The 20,282-nt window shown below is 37.7% G+C and overlaps 1 protein-coding gene across 1 annotated transcript in view; it reads right to left on the reverse strand.

Moving 5' to 3' along the window:
• LRP2 (LDL receptor related protein 2) overlaps positions 1-20,282 on the reverse strand; it is a gene marked incomplete at both ends in the record, with an annotated part of 142,107 nt that overhangs the window by 103,559 nt on the left and 18,266 nt on the right. Inside the window, 6 exons of the mRNA XM_081324714.1 lie at positions 1,085-1,201; positions 1,413-1,526; positions 1,633-1,743; positions 7,282-7,398; positions 10,825-10,947; positions 12,114-12,221. Coding sequence (XP_081180840.1) covers positions 1,085-1,201; positions 1,413-1,526; positions 1,633-1,743; positions 7,282-7,398; positions 10,825-10,947; positions 12,114-12,221 — 690 coding nt within the window. The remainder of the gene's footprint in view (positions 1-1,084; positions 1,202-1,412; positions 1,527-1,632; positions 1,744-7,281; positions 7,399-10,824; positions 10,948-12,113; positions 12,222-20,282) is intronic.

Genomic DNA, 20,282 nt, shown 5'->3' on the forward strand with positions numbered 1-20,282 from the left:
GTCAAGCTATTCTCCAAAGCACCTGAAGACAGGACAAAAAGCAACAGATGGAAACTAGTCAAGGAGAGAAGCAACCTAGAACTAAGGAGAAACTTCCTGACAGTTAGAACAACTAACCAGTGGAACAACCTGCCTGCAGAAGCTGTGAATGCTCCAACACTGGATGTTTTTAAGAAGAGACTGGACAGCCATTTGTCTGAAATGGTATAGGGTTTCCTGCCTGAGCAGGGGGTTGAATTAAATGACCTCCAAGGTCCCTTTCAACTTTATTATTATTATAAAGCTTTTATTCATAAAACATGAAACTCAGTCAACTGAACACTCAAAGTGACTGGCACTAATGGTTGACACGGGTTGCTGCCAGCGTCCTAGGTATCAACCAGGTATCTCCTTAAAATGCAAGATGTTCCGAGTAGCGCAGTTTTTTGTAGCTTTGCTGGAGTTATTGCAGGAAGCTGCAATTTCTTGATGTATTTTGCAAAGTTTTTGGACATAGTTCCCAGTGCCCCGATGACAATGGGTATCACTGTTACACGTTTCATTCATAATCACTCAGTTTTGATATTATTATTATTATTATTATTATTATATTATTATTATTATTATCATCATCATCATCATCTTAACAACTGCAGTGATTCACTTAACAACCGTGGCAAGAAAAGTCATAAAATGGGGCAAAACTCACTTAATGAATGTCTTACTTAGCAACAGAAACCTTAGGCTCAACACTGGAGGTTTTTAAGAAGAGACTGGACAGCCATTTGCCTGAAATGGTATAGGGTTTCCTGCCTGAGCAGGGGGTTGGACTAGATGACCTCCAAGGTCCCTTCCAACTTTATATTATATTATTATTATTAATTGCGTCAAAGACTATCTGTATTCTAATCTATCCTAATAAACCAATTTATATCCCAAAATGGATACAAAAAATCCCCAGATTACTGAAGTTTTTTTTAAGAAAACAATAGTGTATTTTAAAAGAAATGCAAGGCCACTGATCTCCTATGTGCATCAGTAAGAAGATTAAGAGAAAACATTTTTTTACATGGGACCACTAATGCTATGTTACATTCTCACTTACCGCATCCAGCTTCATCAGCATTATCTTCGCAGTCATCATCACCATCACAAACCCAACTCTGATGAATACAGCGACCACTTGGGCAGGTATAGAAATTCCCTTTGCAAGTTGCATATGCTGAGGAAGAGAACATCGAAGAACAATGACTCAGAGTAGCTTTAAACAACACCCTTGGCACTAAACATAAACACATGCAATGAAAATGTAACTGAGTCCATAAAACCACAAATTCAGACAAGTGCCAAGACTGAGCGAAACGCTCTTACAATTCCAAAGGACAAATACTAACTGGACCGCAACAAAGGAGCTATAGAGAAAACCAACATACTGCAAGAGTTTTCATCGCTCCTGTCTCCACAGTCATCATCGTGGTCACAAATAAAGGCTCGGGGTATACAATCCCCATTGCTACACTGAAATTGAGTACTGGAGCATCCACGGGCTGGAGGGAAGAAAAAAAAAGAATAAAGGATGAACAGGGCTTAGAAAAATCCAGGTAGCATTAAGTTTACTATAACCAGGTGCTTCGAGTCTCGCTGAATACTTACTGCAGTTAGTTTCATCAGAAGCATCCCTGCAATCCACTTTGCCATCACAGTGTTGACTTGAATTAAAACAGGCTCCGTTAGAACAGGTCAACTGATCGCAGGTTGGGTATTCTGCAAAGGGAAATAGGTCTGATTTTATTTTATTTTTATTTTATTTTAATTCCACTTATATCCCGCCCTTCTCCTAAGACTCAGGACGGCTTACAAGCTTAGCAGTAGCCTTCATTCTATGTATATGCCTGCTTATTAGGGCTTTCACACACACCCCAAGCGGCATTCTTACAAAGTCAGCTTAACTGCCCCCAACAATCTGGGTCCTCATTTTACCTACCTCGGAAGGATGGAAGGCTGAGTCAACCTTGAGCCTGGTGGGATGCGAACCTGCACTAATTGCAGGCAGCTGGTGTTACTTAAGGAGGCATTAGCCCACTGCTCCACCAAGGCTCTTGATTCCTTCTAAGACATTTTAGTGTCTTAGAAGGAATCAAACTATCGGAGTCTTTGTCTTCTATGGAATTCAGACTTGTCTCCTACAGTACCAAAGGCAACTTTTTGCAATTTCTTGGAGAAAGACTAGTCTTCCAGATTTTTTTGTGTGTTGGGTAGAAAAGGAAGATGAGTGTCTATAGCAGCACAGGAAATTTAATTTTCACTGAGTAAATGAAATCACTGTAATCATTTTGCCATTATTTTCCATTTTAAAATTGTTCCCCTCAGAAGAGAATAAATAATGCATATATTGCTCTGCTTCACAAAGCAAAGAAACTGCTTGGAAACAAATAATGCACATTTATCAGCAGCAACATATTATTAATACATTTATTGTACTAATGTTTATGTTGAATATCAAACAGGATAGGTAGGGATAGTTTTAAAAAAAAACCTCAAACACGTCATCAAAACCAAAGATTCTCGCAATCAAAAACAGTGTGATAGAAATGCTCGCTGAAAGAGTCAGATATTTTCATTGACAACAAAGGGTAGGAAGAAATAGGCCGTTTAAATCTCCTAAGGCATGTTTATTTACTGCAAAATTTATTATCTCACCCACATTCGTAAGTCTTTGGACAGTTTGCAATTTATAAAAAAATAACCAGCCTTAACTTCAATAAATTCTGAACATAAAAACCTCCAACAATTTTAAAATTCCAAGAAGATTCTAATTAAAAAATAGGTTAAACATTAAAATGCACCAAGAACAGTAAGCTCACCCAACAAAGTACAGTTTAGATGCCAAACGTCTGGTACAGAGGTAGGCAACCTCGGCTCTTTTATGACTCGTGGACTTCAACTCCCAGAATTCCTGAGTCAGCCATGCTGACTCAGGAATTCTGGGAGTTGAAGTCCACGAGTCATAAAAGAGCCAAGGTTGCCTACCTCTGGTCTAGTAGAACAAAAGCATTTTCACCATATTTCTCAAAAATAATGTTCAGATCTTTGGTGGCAAGCATTCCACAGCCGTGGTGGCGAACCTATGGCACGGGTGCCACAAGTGGCACGCAGAGCCCTCTCTGTGGGCACGCACGCCATCGGCCCAGTCCTAGGCCTTCAGCTGGGTTTTATAAAACCTTTTCGCTTTAGGCCTCCGCCGCTGTGTACAAAAAAAAGGTTCAATCAATCAATCAATTTTAACTTCTCGCGGGAAAAAAAGATCTCGCAAAGTTGGAATTGATTGATTGAACTTTTTAGTCTCACCCAGTCTGCCATTACCACCGCAGCCACGCCCACCCAACGGGCCACGCCCACCCGACACCCGACAATACATATGTGGGTTTTGGGTTGCAGTTTGGGCACTCGGTCTCTAAAAGGTTCACCATCACTGTTCTATAGGATAGTTGTTAGGAAGGCCTTATTTTGGGCTCCTATCACCCCCTACTTTTTAATTTGAAAACACAAGATGAACAGAATCTATTTGGAGAAGATGGCCCAGAAGATATCCAGGAGCCAAGTCATACAGGGATTAACATGTTAATCTCAACATTTTGGGAAACTACTGGCAAGCAAATGCAGTACTGTACCCATAAAACAAGTTGCACGACTGAAATGTCTTTCAAGTGCAGCAAGCAAGCAATCTGCTATACCAGATAAAGTTCTGGTAAAGTTCTTCAAAGCAGTCCCACATAGACCAGGTTGCGACAATTCAACCTTGAGGTGATGAGAGTAGGAATAGCTATCTCCAGGGCCAAGACTGCAAGTTGTGTCAAGGTATGGAGATCAGTCCTATCTTAGAAAGGGCTAATAATTTTGTAAAATTTATAATTTACATTATAAATTTTATTTTTTTTTCCTTTTAAAATTTTCTGGATCTTGTTTAACCACCAAACATAATTTCCATTTGCCAAATTATTTATGTTTTGAGGAGTCCTTGGTGGTCCTCATTTTAACCCTAAGCTACAAATATTCTCCTTTATTACTGTATGTTATATATGCCTTTCTTTTCAAAGCAGGTTTAACATCAGGATACCTTAACAATGTACTAAAAATTATACTCATCATAATAATGGTGGGGGGGCGTTATTGTTTTTTTACTGCTGCTATATTGGGTTTTAATTTTTGTAAACCACCCAAAGTTACTGAGAGTGAGTAGTCGGCCATACAAATTTTCATGAATAAATAAATAAAATTCCAGATTTTGGTTCATGGCTCCTTAAGTCTTTTTTCAAATGTGTACTGATTATTACAGCTGGAAATAGCTCTTTGGCTTTCACAAAGGTAATTATAACATAAACTGAACCAAACTAGTCACATTTCTGGTGACTTCTAAGAAGAACATATGATATGTTGCAAAATTCCATGTAAATCAGCTTTCTCAACTGAGCCATTTCACCAGTCAATGGCAAACAGGAGCCATGTTAAATTAATACATCAATAAATATATCAACTGCCAAATCTTTCCACCATCAAAAATATTCCCATATGAAAAGAAAATCCTCTGTATAAAAGTGATAAAGTCAAAACCACAGTAGCATTAGATAAATTTATTCTGATTATAGGTCCTTTGTTACACCAGCATACTTCTAATATGCAGCCTTAATCAGTGCAATAACCCTAGTTTTATGTCCCACAGTCAAAGGCATCCTTCTGTTGAAGATGGTTGTCAACACCAATACTCTAATTAATGGCTGTTGAAAGATATATAGCATTTTTTGTCCAAAACAGAATGTGTCATTCCATAATAATCCCAAGATTTATTGAGTCCTAGATTACTAAACAGAAACCAAGAATTAACCCTGGATTTACCAAGTAATGTGAAAAACATTTATCATCTTAAAGGTCACTTATATGACTTGATTGGAAGTAGGTTTCAATTTGAACAAAGATTTGCCACAGTGGCTTCATATACTTTGTGTCTTATATCTCTGTGGCTTTTTTTTTTTTTTGGTATTTTTGTGAAAATTCCTTCCTGATTTCCAAGCCGCACTGTCCATGCCAGGCAACATATGACCATTATCATTAAATTGACTCAATCTAACACTTATTTTTTTACTAGAAACATATTTCTAGGCTATTTCAGTTCTAAAGGCTACTGCTAAGCTTGTAAGCCGCCCTGAGTCTTCGGAGAAGGGCGGGATATAAATTGAATTAAAATAAATAATAATAATAATGTGATCTCATTCTAAAACAGGTCAGCCATGTTATTGACAGGCAGCTTTTGTAATGTATTTTGTTCCATATAACTCTACCTGGATGTCTTTCACAGTCATAATTTGGCAAGGCTTAAACATGTAGCTTTAATTCAGTCATATAGCCAAGAAACTCCTATTCTATCCTGGGTACTACTTGGAATAATGGTACTTTTTAACATTCACGTTAGGAACAATAACTCCCCAATTAGTTAGGGCAATGAGTCACTAGCTCTTGGGCTCAATATGAACAAATTATCTGCTGGATAGTTCATCTACTTGATGGCCAAGCTCAGGTTTTTTTTAACTCCTCTTAGCATCTTTTTAAGACCTTCACTAGGTTTTCTCTTCCCAACTTTAGAACTTCTACTCTTCTCTTACTCTCTTTGCCTGGAACCATGTCTTACCCAATTAATTTATGAATCAGTTGATTTATGGATTCAGATGGTTTCACTTCCTGAGTGCAGACCACATTATGGCTCACAAGCCAACTTTCATTTCTGACAAGCAATCCTTACTTATCTTTGCTGGAAACGAGCCATCAACATGCATGAATATTAGTCATATCACAGTTTGCAGGTATGGGAGGCAGAAACTGACTAGCTATAATGTTTGTGCTTCTCTGTTTAACATTTCTATCCTAACCTACTTAGACCTGTTAGCTGCTAATAATTAAAACTGGAAACCTTCAATTACTACGAGCTGGTTGACATGAAAGAGTATGTTTGTTCATAGGTCTTTTTCTTATTAACTTTGTGCTTACTGTACAATATTTCAACCTACACACTAAGGCTAGTATCATCAATTTATTGTCAAACTCTGTAAAATATACTGTAGAAGAATTTTAAAATGAAATACCACTGACCCCTAGTCAAATGGCTTATTTACTTGTTTTATGGTGAAAAAGCTCAATCTTTGTGGTCAGGATTTTCAGGGTCTCAGCTCAAGTACAAACACCTGCATTCTCTCACTGGCTAGATACTTTTCCTTGCCTGCATTCTCTAATTCTCCTGCCCTTCTCAATCTGTCTTATTTTCTTTGGAAAAAGCCCAAGGAATAAATAGTTTCAAGCTTGTTTATTCTATCCAAATTCTATTTTCCAATGCATTCAAAGAGCTTAATTTCCCCAGGTGTTATTAAGTCTAATTATTACCCCAAGTCTAATTATATTTGTCTGATTCTGAACTATCTGAACTATAGGTTTCTTTTGAGCTGTTTCTAGCTCAAGGATGTTTAGACAACCAAGGTGATTATCCCATTTTGAATTTGTGATTAAAAGTCTGAACGCTTTTAATCTGGACATCTTCAGTATTGGTGATGAAGACAAGAGGGCCTTATGTTCCCTTACTTTCCATCAGTTAATACATCTCTTTCTCCTTCATCCATCTATCCTGCAGCTCAAACACAGCTGCTGTACAAATGGCCTCAGCTTGCCATTTCCTAAACCTACTTGGTTTCTCCCTGTCAATTTCTGTACTGGATCAGAAATCAAAAGTTTTATTTTTTGACATCTCATTCCAACCCATAGTAACCAAAGAGAGTCTAAACAGAATATCACTGTGTTTAATTTTAATTTCTATAATTTCTGCCAGGCATATATGCGTACAATAAATCTGGGGGAGGGGATGCGTGACCATCATTGTCATCATTACCATCATCATCATCATCATCTTCAGCTCCCAAAGGCCAACCAGTATATTTTAATTTCCTAACCCTCACCCCCAAGACTGTTTATGTAATTTGGGATTCAGGTTTGTTTTAACATCAGGAAAAAGAGAGAGTTTCTCCCTAGCTTTAGCCCATTACAGAGCAACTGTATAGTTTATTAAATCTCAGAACAATGTCACCGTTATGAGCACATCCTCAGTAATCCATGAAAGAATCTGTGTGCTGAAATGTTGATAACAAGAAGAATATTGTGTTCATTTCTGTCCATCAACAAATTCTTAATCTTACAAATTGATTAACAAGCTAACGAGAGAAGGGCTGAAACCAAATCTACTGCGAAAGATTTAAAAGCACTCACGGCAGTTTCTTTCATCTGTTCCGTCTGTGCAGTCGCTGACATGGTCACACCTGTAGCCACTTGGGATGCACTGTCCATTGGAACAGGTAAACTGCTGACTGGAGCATGTTCGCCCAGCTGCAAGAAACATTGTGCTTACAAATTCTTTATTTACATACACATATGCATCTCCTACGGCTTCTCTGTTTCTGAAGATATGCCTATAAAATTTATAGTTTTCAAATGAACAGTAAGTGTTCTGCGCCTCTCTGCCACTTCAATCATTTCACCGTAAGTGGCTTACAGCACATTGCAGAATGCAGGACAATACATTAAAATTCATCAAAACTATGTAGCGATACTATCAATAGAATTACTGTAGTATCCGCATGAAACCATGACAATATTCACCCTAAAGAACTGTTTTCAAAGAGAATAGAAACGAAAAAGCCACAATGGATAAATGTAAATGTAAACCTTTACACATTCCTAAATCAAGCTTTCATGTCCTGATGTTATTTATGAATTATGTTGATCTATATTAATATAAGTCCTGTAAAGGTTACCTAAGAAAGGGAAGGGGTAGAAAAGAGCAGATACATCATGCGAAATAAGGCCAATTTCAGTACTTGTTCACTAAACCCACTATAGCTTTCTCTAACATTGATGAGTGCAGATAATCTTCACTTATCAGCGCTGGGATCAGCAACTCTGTTGCTAAGTGGCATAGTCATTCAGTGAAACCTCACATAACTACAAACTCATTTTGATCACGGTTGCTTAGCAATTCACATATGGTCCTTAAGCAAGACATCACATGACCATGACTTGTCATTTTACTGCTGGCTTCTTCATTAACTCTGATTGTCAGAAGCCAGATACCAAAACATGCAAATGGTAAGCTGTGACAATCATATATGCCCACCAATTGTGAAGCACTTGAAATCTTGACCATGTGACCACAGGGATAGTGAAACAGTAGTGAGTATGAAGTTTGGTCATAAAGTTACTTTTTCAGTACATCGTCATAACTTTGAACTATCATTAAATGGGGTAGTCATTAAGTGAGGATAACCCAAACTAGGTCCAATCCACTACTTAACTGACTTATTTAGCCTTTGAAAAGAGACTGAACCAATACTTAGGATCAGATGAATATATTCAACTTTGTATTAGTATATACTGTAGGTAGTATATACTGTAGGTAGTATTAGTATATACTGTTTACTGTTTCAGAATTTTAGAGTGCCCCCTATATTCTTACCATTTATTTTTCATGAACTAATTCCAGACAATATGTGACTCACTATGGCCATAACTTACCATCCATCAGAGGAAAAATCTCAGTGGAATGCTGCACTCACTGATGAGAAGAAGGAATTCTCCAATGAAGATGAAATCTTAAAGCAATTTAGCTATCTTTAATTGCCCTTTCTAGCCTGGTTTGTTTGTGCCTCTCAGCTATATGTTAAGTGTTTGTGTTTAGATTATAAATTCTTTGAAGCTTTTATTACATTTGTGCAAGACTCAAGGCAACCAAACGTTGGTCTACATGCAGGAAGCACTTTAGACTACCTGTGGAATCAAGATATTCTGCTTGATATATATCCATTAAAACACTGGTTTACTCTTCAACTTTGCTCGTATTATCTTTTTGAACTGCTGCATTATATCAGATAGGAAATTCTTGCCTTCTAGATGCTAATAAACCACAGTATGGCCAATAATGAGGTAAGTAGATCATCCTTCTAATTAAATACACACACAAGACATTGGATTTTTTAAAAAAAAATTTGTTAGTGACCAGAAGACAAATAAAGGTTTTCTGTATTTGTAAATCTTGGTGGATACACTAAGGTTTACAGATGCACAACAAACAGGCGAAGAGAGGCAACAGTATACACGTAGTAATTTTTAACTGAACAAAAAATGATATAAAAATCCAATAAATGAAATGAAATGAAATGAATGATATTTGAAGAACATATTCAAATATCCCCAGGTAAAAAATCATGTGATTTCCTAAACTTGATTCAAAACAGGTGAAAGGCTTTGCAATAAATCCACTTTACAATGGAATTTTGCTAATATGCCCAAAGGTCAGAAGTCAGTTGAAATTTGGATTTCAAATGTCACTGGATTTTGCCCTTTACTGCTTCCCCAATAGATAATATGTAACTGCTAGCATTTATGGCTTCTATTGAAAAGGTAAAGAGGACAAAAAAACAAGATGAAATTGTGCCTCTCTTCGGGATGGAACTATAATAAAACCTTTGCACTATCCTGGGTCAATAGTTCAAAAAACACTATCTATACAACAAGCGGGGAAACCTCTTCCCAGAAAGTGAACAAAATATAGCCCAGATTAGCAAGGCTGGAAAATACTTCAGAGCAAAGGGAAAAGGTGAACTTTATCATAACCAAAGTATTCTATTTATAGCCTACCCAAATTCTAAAACTAAGAAGGACTCCAGATCCAATCTGGAATGTTCCGTCTGAAACAAATCCGAAAGGTGAGGAAGTTTAACGTTTACAGAGTAGAGCATACAAATCTCATATGACCTAGACCTCTGGGAAGTCCCAATTCCAGTAATGAATGCATATTGAGTTTGGAAATATACTGAAAACCATTTTACATTAAAAAAAAATTAGGACGCTTGAAGACTTCGACATTTGAGAATTTCAGTCAAGAACTGTACTAGACCACGTCCATTGGGTCACAATATACTTATCATTTAGATTTTGCGCTTCTCCAGTAGAATTCACAGCAGAAAAATATCCAAGCACAAATGTGTATTTTAGGATAAAATACGTTTAGAAATATGTCGCTGGAATAAAACATGTGGTAAATAAATATGCTTAAATTTAAATCCCCTTAAGCGCATTCTTTCTTACAGATTTTAAAACTGCAGTTTTAGTTGAAAAAGAAGTGGGACAGAAAAATGTAAGTGTAAAAAAAAAAGTTGTTTTTTTTAAAAAAAGCTCAAAAATATATAAAAAGTGTTTGGAAACAGACTGATCTTCTATCCCAGGGGTAGGCAACCTCGGCTCTTTTATGACTCGTGGACTTCAACTCCCAGAATTCCTGAGTCAGCTGACTCAGGAATTCTGGGAATTGAAGTCCACGAGTCATAAAAGAGCCGAGGTTGCCTACCCCTGGTCTATCCTAATGCAAAACAAGCAAACCACAACTTTATTTGCCCGAAAAAATTCAGAATTCACAATATTCAACTGAACTACTGGAGAATGCTCTTTAGTACAGCATTCAAAGACACATTATTAAAGATGGCAATTCTGCGGTAAATCTAAAGATAAAGGAATTCAACTCAGAAAATAAAGGACGCACTTAAGGAGGACCCATTAGAAGAAACCTTATATCAACTCACTCCGTTGTTCCTTTAATTTCAGAACAACTATTCTAAATGAAAACAGCTTTCTTCCATTTTAGACGAGAAACTTTTCCAATTCTGTTCCGGAAATGCCAGGGATTGAATAAAACTAACTCCAAGCAAAACACGTGCCATTCCAGTAATCTACGGGGCTCATTACTAAGTCATAACTTACGACATTGCTGATGTTCATCAGAGCCATCGTCACAGTCTTCTTCGTCATCACAAACCCATGTCCGAGGAATGCATTCTCCGTCGCTGTGACACTGAAACTGACTTCCTTCACAGCTTGGATGTGCTAAAATGGACAAGCAAATCGTATTTGAATGTTCTGGTTGAGATGTTATATGAATAAAGTACTCGACTCGTAGTCATACAAAATGGTTTTTGAAGCATTAAAACTCTCATAAATTCTAATCGTAGCTCTAGAAATGTAATACTAGAACCTTGGTGGCGCAGTGGGCTAATGCCTCCTTAAGTAACACCAGCTGCCTGCAATTAGTGCAGGTTCGCGTCCCACCAGGCTCAAGGTTGACTCAGCCTTCCATCCTTCCGAGGTAGGTAAAATGAGGACCCAGATTGTTGGGGGAAATACGCTGACTTTGTAATAATGCCACTTGGGGTGTGTGTGTGTGTGAAAGCCCTAATAAGGAGGCATATACATAGAATGAAGGCTATTGCTAAGCACATTTGATTTGTGCTTAGATTGTAAGCCGCCCTGAGTCTTCGGAGAAGGGCGGGATATAAATAGGATTAAAATAAATAAATAAATAAATAAATAAATAAATAAATAAATAAATAAAAAATAAATAAATAAATAAATAAATAAATAAATAAAAAATAAATAAATAAATAAATAAATAAATAAATAAATAAATAAATAAATAAATAAATAAATAAATAAATACTAGGCACCTTGCCACACAATTAAGAAATCAGCAAGTTAGGGATGTCAGACAGTTGGGTTCAAAGGTCTTACTGAGCCATAACTGGTTTGTTTTTTTTGCCTTAGTGCCATGTTTAAACCTAGCTATTGTAACTAATTCAGCAAATGAGCAGGATGTGATCCCAGCCAGTTACATATGTCTCTACCAGATAAAGAACAGTCCTGCTGGACTGGACCTAAAGTCTAAACGTTCATGTGCAGTTTCCAACCAAATACTTTGTCTGTCCACCTCTCCAACACCACCACACAGACATAAACACAAACATTTCCATATCATAGTATCTCAGTTGTTGTTTAATCATTATGCTTCATGGCCCTTAAAAGATCCGTTTATCATGAAGGCATCTCAACCTTCCTAAAACCCAGCTATGTTTTGGTCACCTTTCCCTAACTTAGTGTCCAGAACTTCTCATTTCTATGACATTTCTTGCCCATACTGGCAGTGGATGAGGAAAATTATACTTAATGCTGACATTTGGGAAAGACCAAATGCATTCAATAAGCTTAATTCCACTTACGACAGCCGGCTTCATCCGTGTCATCTGAACAGTCTCTTGCTCCATCACATCTCCAGTCCTCCGGAATGCAGCGCCCATTTCCACAACGAAATTGCCCTCGCTCACATCCTGAAACTAAGCCATAAAATGCATGCTGTTATTTTATTTTATGATGAAATGGTTAACATTAGTACCAACATTCTACATTGTTTTCCGATTGGCAAATTACTATATCAGCAAATCAATGCAACTGAAGAAAACATAATAAACCTCTACACAAAATACTGTCTACCTATTCAGAGAAAAGAGAACATCACAATAAAGCAAACACTCCACTGTTTGAGCTATTCACAAAAGCAATTTATGAATTTATAGTATATGTATCTGTGTTCTGCCTTCTGATGCCCTTTTCAATATATAATAAACAGGTCTTTAATTACCCTAAGGATAAAACAGAAAGCTTTCCGTTTCTAGAGTCTTCTGTAAACATTTATAGAAATTGCATGGGACTCTGTATGAATATGTTTCGGTTGAATATGATTCTTTGTTAATAATAAGTTGGAAGGGACCTTGGAGGTCATCTAGTCCAACCCCCTGCTCAGGCAGGAAACCCTATACCATTTCAGGCAAATGGCTGTCCAGTCTCCTCTTAAAAACTTCCAGTGTTGGAGCATTCACCACTTCTAGAGGCAGGTTGTTCCACTGGTTAGTTGTTCTAACTGTCAGGAAGTTTCTCCTTAGTTCTAGGTTGCTTCTCTCCTTGACTAGTTTCCATCCATTGCTTCTTGTCCTGCTTTCAGGTGCTTTGGAGAATAGCTTGACTCCCTCTTCTTTGTGGTAGCCCCTGAGATATTGGAACACTGCTATCATGTCACCCCTCACCCTTCTCTTCGTTAAACTACACATACCCAATTCCAGCAACCGTTCCCTATGTGTTTTAGCCTCCAGTCCCCTAATCATCTTTGTTGCTCTTCTCTGTACCCTTTCTAGAGTCTCCACATCTTTTTTACATCGTGGTGACCAAAACTGGATGCAGTATTCCAGGTGTGGCCTTACCAAAGCATTGTAAAGTGGTATTAGTACTTCACTTGATCTTGATTCTATCCCTCTGTTAATGCAGCCTAGCACTGTTTTGGCTTTTTTGGCAGCTGCAGCACACTGCTGGCTCATATTGAAGTGATTGTCTACTAGGACTTCGAGATCCCTCTCACAGTTACTACTATTGAGCAAGGTACCACCTATACTATACCTGTGCATTTGATTTTTCCTGCCTAAATGTAGAACCTTACTTTTTTCACCATTGAATTTCATTCTGTTAGATAGCGCCCAGTGTTCAAGTCTGTCCAGATCCTTCTGTATTTTAAGCCTATCTTCTGGAGTATTGGCTATTCCTGCCAGCTTGGTGTCGTCTGCAAATTTGATGAGTTCCCCATCTATCCCCTCATCCAAATCGTTAATGAAGATGTTGAAGAGCACTGGGCCCAGAACAGAGCCCTGTGGCACCCCACTACACACTTCCTTCCATGTAGATGCAGTTCTATTGAGGCCCACATGCTGAGTATAGCCTGTCAGCCAGCTACGAATCCATCTGGTGGTGATGCTGTCTAACCCACATTTTTCTATCTTATCAAGTAGTAGTTTGTGATCTACTTTATCCAATGCCTTACTGAAGTCCAAGTAAATTATATCTACAGCATTCCTCTAGTCCACTAATTTTGTCACTTGGTCAAAGAATGTAATAAGATTTGTCTGGCATGATCTGTTTTTGACAAACCCATTGACTTTTAGTGATGACTTTGTTTGCATCAAGGTGTTCGCTGATTTGTTGTTTGATTATCTTTTCCAGAATCTTCCCAGGTATTGAGGTCAGGCTGATAGGTCTGTAATTTCCTGGATCTATTTTTTTCCCTTTTTTGAAGATGGAAACTACATCAGCTCTCTTCCAGTCCTCTGGTAGTGCCCCAGTGCTCCAGGATCTTTGAAAAATATAGTACAATGGTTCTGAGATCACGTCTGCCAGTTCCTTGAGAACCTTGGGGTGTAATCCATCTGGTCCTGGTGATTTGAACTCGTCTAGGCTGGACAGGTGTTCACTTACCATTTTCTTGCCTATCTTAACTTGCATTTCTATTCTGTTTTTATGGCACTGGTTTTGGTGGGTTGGACTGTTGAATATGATTTGGTTGTTTTGTCCTTAAAGCGATTTGTAAATTGTGTTAGTGAATTAACAATTTTAGCTTCACAGAAGTGACCAATTTTGAACCTTTGTTTGCTACTGGTATACTGATTGCAGCTATAATTTAATGTGATATGCAAACAATGGCATGTTATTTGTGGTTTTATGGTTTGTTCTGATCTGGATTTGTATATCTCACACACAGAGATCAAATAAGAGCAGCTTTAAAAAGTGAAGGGATGGTAAAAACAATGAATACTTCACTCCTTTACAGGACTCATCTTTGTTTGTTGTTAGTATGGTCAAAAGGTATTGGTTAAATCACTCTATTACTTCAGAATTCCCCTGTCCACGACATTAGATAATAATTAGTAAGAGGCATACAAATTCTGGTTCACTCAACCTATATATTCCTAACTGGCTTGCCTTATTGACAAATAAACAAATTAGGAAATGGGTTGATTAATGTATTGTCCAAACCCAGTGCCCCAAGTCCTTTTTCCTGATCTGAAAAAGCTTAGTAGGATTACACTGAGCTAGTATTTGGACAGTAACCATTAGGAGGATAGATTGGAATGGGAAGTAAAACAAAGCATAACCAAATCCTAGAAGACAATGGCAAGCTACTTCTGTATTGTTAAGAAAATCACATGGATGTGTCAATAAAGTCATCAAGAGTTGAGCCTGAATTAAGAATTAATTTAGAGCAAAAATCTAGTATTGTTAAATTAAAGCCACGATTTAAGACAAAAACAAAAAAAATCCAGCTCATTAATTTTTTTAAGACTCCAGCAATTCAGGACCTCAAATTACAAATGACATGTTAAGGCAATCTCTCATTTGCTTAGTCATTTGCTTTAGAGGGAGGAGTCATGTTGGGGGACTGCTCTTGCTATGCAAATCTCTCCATTATTTGTTTTACAGGAGAATTGTAAGAATCTGTCCTTTTGTTGATTATTAATTAATAACTTCATGTCATTCATGCAGGTAGAACTGAAGTAATCTGATAGCATGATTTAAAATGTTTGATTCATCTGACATGAAAATTATCATTATGATTCGTCGCACAGTCAGCCAGATATTCAGACTGGATTTGTCATTTTTGTCTACCTATCAAGTCCTTTCCAAGGACCTGGAATAGGCAGATGTTTGGTGGTATTATAGGTATCATTATCACTGTGACTATTATTATTGTTTTATCTTTTTTTAATGTTAACTGGTTTTAAAGTATGTAAACCATCCAAGATCATTTTCAGATGAGATGGACAGTACATAAATTTAATAAATAAATATAAATAAATAAATTAAAATTCCATCTTTAGCAATAGAAACACAGAAAATAATATAGGTGGAAAAAATTAATAAAACAACAAAGCAAATTAATAAAGAGACTTAATAGGTGTCTGTGATTGGTGCATTACCTTTTTTCCAACCCCAAGAACTGTAGGGGGCATGCATCTTCATGTAAATAACTCTTAGCCTATGCCAAGACCTTCAGATAAAATTTGGGTAATGGGATAAATATTAAACACATTCAACCAAGTTATTTTTCAGGTAGCCTCAGAAACTACAAAGATTGAAAGCACACATTCAAAAGAGGGTAAAGCGTCTGTGTTTATCAAATTAATACCTTACAATTCCAATGTTAGAAATTAATCACCTATTGCATTTTACCTATCTTAACTAAAACAAGCAACATGATAAAAGGCAAAAGACTGTTACTAACTCCTCAATTACACAAAAAGATGGGCAGAAACAACAGGTTAGCTGAGCCTGAGTAGAAAAGCAACAACTCATAAACACAATTCAGTCATATCCTCCCTTGGGATATTCTGTAGCCAAACTGCTTTATGCAAGAGATATTCAAACCTGATTGTCTGGTAGTGACACCCTGATTTATAATGTATCCTGCAAATGGTCCGATAGTTCAGTTGGGTAAATGGTGGTACAGAGTGGTACAGGAGCATGTTCAACCAAATACCTTAGAAACTAATGCATGAGGATGGTTGGTGGGGCATATCTGGGACTGGTGGGGCAGCCCTCTTATCAAGCACCTTTAAAAGCACAATAACCTCCCTTGAAACATGCCCGGAAGGAATGAACAAACACAAGCTGGAATTTGCAGTCCTTTGACTGAATTCTGTTTTATATTTGAAAACCAAATTCTTTGGTTATTTAAGGAGCAATAGCTCTATGAGTGTTATGTTCATTTATTATTCTTAATAGCAATTCTTTAAGCATGCATAGGAATAACTGATACGTGCGCTATACAGTTCTGTTTAAGTACATTCCTATGATTTGATATAGATATAGTGGAAAAAGTAGCATATGTACATCAGTCTTGACAGGCCAGTACTTACCTTCATTTTGACACTAAAAATGATCCTTCTTTCTATAAGTCATATGTATCAATGCCTACTATACTTCAGAAAACCTATTATAATTTATTGAATTGTGCATCGGTCACACTCTCAAATTATTTTATACAAAAGAAAAAAAATAGCCCAATACTTTCCATTCACAAAGGGAAAAAAATAAAGCTGGAAAAGGTCTCTTTGAATGCTAAACAAAGACCAACTAACACCTCCCTTGGAAAAGCTATCAGTGGAACATGGGAATTGTCCTGCCTTTTCAGTTATTTGGATATTCAAAACCTGTTCCAGAGAATTTAGAGAACTCCTGACCTTCAAGTGATTTAGGGGGAACCCAAGGTTTGGAAAGTCCTTCACTGCTTGTGCAACACCAGGTATTGCTCAACAGATTCAAGGATGTTCTTGTAAAAGGGATTAGAAGTGGGGAACTTGTGCATTTCCCCAATGTCCTTCATCACTGGAAGCAACCTCTGAAAGGTCACAATGAGCCCTAAGTCCATTTATATTTCTTTTTTTTTTTAATTGAAAAGTTTTAAAATACAGTTTTCCTTTAAAAAACCCCCCTTCCCCCTCCCTACTCCCCCCCTACCTCCCCCCAACCTCCCTCCCTCCCCCCCTCCCTCCACCCCCCCTCCACCCCCCCCCCCGACTTCCCAGAGCTAAATACAAGGTATATATATATAAAAAGGCAATCATAAACAACCATATACTAACAACTATAAACTCTAAAATCCATCACTCTCTAGCTTATATAGGATAAGACACACCTTAACAATATTAAATATATATAAAAAACTAGAATAAAAAAAGAAAAAAAAACCGAAAGAAGACTTATTCGAATGCTACATAAAACTTCTTAACCCTATACTTGTTCTGGATAAACTCAATCCATTTTCTCCATTCCATAATATAACGTTCTTGCGAATGATCTTTCAAATAAGCCGAAATCTTCGCCATCTCTGCCAGGTCCATTTATATTTCAACTATAAACAAGAGCACCCAGCTGTGTAATATACAGGCATTCCCTAGGATTGCTGTAATGATACAAAACTGAACATATGCAGATCTGTATATTGTACATATACTGTATAATACAGGGGTGTCAAACTCAATTTCATTGAGGGCCGCATCAGCATTGCGGTTGCCCTGAAGGGGCCGGGTGGTTGTGGCCTACTGGGTGGGCGTGGCCTACTGGGTGGGCGTGGTTAGAGTGCGTATGGCCTACTGGGTGGGTGTGGCCAGCTCTACATCGTTCGCATCAAGGGTGCCTCTGGGGGCCTGGGCAGGAGTGGGATGGATCTGAGGGTCTCTGGCAGGAGGAGGGTCTCTGGGCCAGGGCCAAGGCAGTGGGGGCCGTTCCCTCACTGATTCCAGGATGGCTTCGTGGGCCGCATGAAACCACTTCGCGGGCCGGATCCGGCCCCCGGGCCTTGTGTTTGACATGTCTGGTATAATACATTCAAAAATGAACTTTACAAAGGGATATTTTTCAGATCAAACTTTGCCAAAATGCAAGAGATCTGACTATCTACCTAAATCTCAGGGGAGGAACAGAAAACAAACGATTTCCCCCTAATTACAAGATATATAATACAGAGTTCATATCAAAAAGCAAGCAGTAGGCTAACGAATATCACAGAATCGCAAAGATGGTTTATACATATATAGCCAACCTTTCTAAGTCAGCCAGCTCACCTGAATTTCTGAGAGTATATTGTAACTTCCTGATCCTTAGAAGGAGTCTTAAGAATAAGCATAACAAGAGGAGAATATGCATAACATAATTAACAGAAGTCAAGGAATAGTGTTTCTTAAGCTGTGTAAAATTGCTAAAAGTCCATTGCAGTTTGTTAACTGATACGATTTTTTTCCCGTATTTTTAGAACACAGCTGCTTAAGTAGCCAAATAAAAATGCTGTATCTACAGTTTGAAGAAGAACCAAAGTTGGTAAAAGGTTGCAAAGATCCCCCAAAGCAGTCCCACAAAAGAAACATTGCATGCTATAAGATTTTTTACTGAGCTACATGGGTCATAAAGCATGCTAAAGGAGAAATGGACGTGTTTTATTAGATTGTAATAGAAATTATTAGCTGTATAATTGAGGCTCCATTCACAAAATCACATCATAGACCTATATTTCCTACCATCGCAGTATCTAGCAACCTTGAAGTTGTAGGGGAAAAAAAATTTCAGTTCTATTTTGTTCTCTAGGGGGAATGTAGTAGAATGGAGCCAAGTGTTCACTGTTTAAAAGGTATTCTCAACTTCACTCCAAGGTTTTATACTGCAATTATTTATCTCTCTCTTTTCAGAATACAATTTTCATTGGACTTTTTTTCTCATAGTTTATTCTCTCTCTTCAGCCTTTGGAATGGGACAGTCTATAAAACTAAGTAAATAGATCTATCCAATCCAAGACCTTGGCCTAATAATTGTTCTCATCTAAGCTGTGAAATGGAATGCCAACTTAGTCAAATCCACTTGGTATGTGAACCTCCTTCCCCACCCCTGTTGATTATCAGAGCCATTCGTAGGAGTCTGGGGGCGAGGGGGGGGATTTTTCACAATGTTTTTGCTTGCTTGGATCATTCCACTGGGGATTTTAATTAATGTGGCATGGGTCCTCGAGGGCCTGCTGCCTTTTCTTCCCTTTGATCTTCTTGACCTCATGCTGAAGGAAGTATTAAGTATTACCTTTTTGTTTCAGCTACATTTAAGTAGCAATCCAAGGCATTGTTCAGGCTTTTAAAACTCACATAATTCTAGGAGCCCTTCAAAGAACAGCAGGAGGAATTGCTGGCTTGCCAGAGCCAATGAACAACGTTAGCTCTCAAAAGAAAACTGGGCTCAATGGAAGACTGATTGATTACCACTCACGTTGTTTTACAAGAAATGTTTCCTTTTTAGTCAGCCCTTTTTTTAAAAAAAATGGCAAAGAAGTCCTACAATCAGCTGAAGAGAGCCAAGAAATGGCATACTAATGGTATATATACTATTTTTTGCTGAAAATTCTGATTTATTTTGACAGGTACGGATAAATCCCAGTGGTTCCTTCATGCAAACAATTGTGTGAGCAGGGTTCCTGAGGAAAATACTGGTAAGTTTTAAATAAGCAATACAGCACTATTAAAAGGGACATACTTTTACTTAGATGGGTTTAAAAATAACCAGTGTTGTACTGGAGAGGAGAATTCAGGGCTTTTTGTCAAAAAGATGGAAGGTTTCCTTTCCAGGGCTGTCATATTTGGTTGCAAAAAGCCAGATAACCACTAGATGGCAGCAAAGGGATCTCTTTCCAGTTTTTGTGCTTCACTATTTGAACAATATAAGTTCTGTTCAGATGTTTGCCTGAGTGTTGGAGCACTTGCAATCATATACTATAAAGACCTGTTCCCCATTTTCCTTCTATTCCATCACTGTCACATATCCAATCAGCTTACTTTATAAAATCCATGACTCTGCCTCATTATGTTTTTGAATGATGAGATAAGCTGTAATCAAGTTAAAGTGGGAATGAGAATAGCCTTTCCTCAGATGCCATGAAAAGGATGGAGAGGACTCAGGGCAGAATACTTGAATACAAACAGCACTTACAGCATTTGTGGCTCAGTCCTATACACATCATTCCAAGCCTTTGTGTA

Source organism: Vipera berus, assembly GCF_964194415.1.
Source record: "Vipera berus genome assembly, chromosome: 1".
Lineage (NCBI taxonomy): Eukaryota > Metazoa > Chordata > Lepidosauria > Squamata > Viperidae > Vipera > Vipera berus.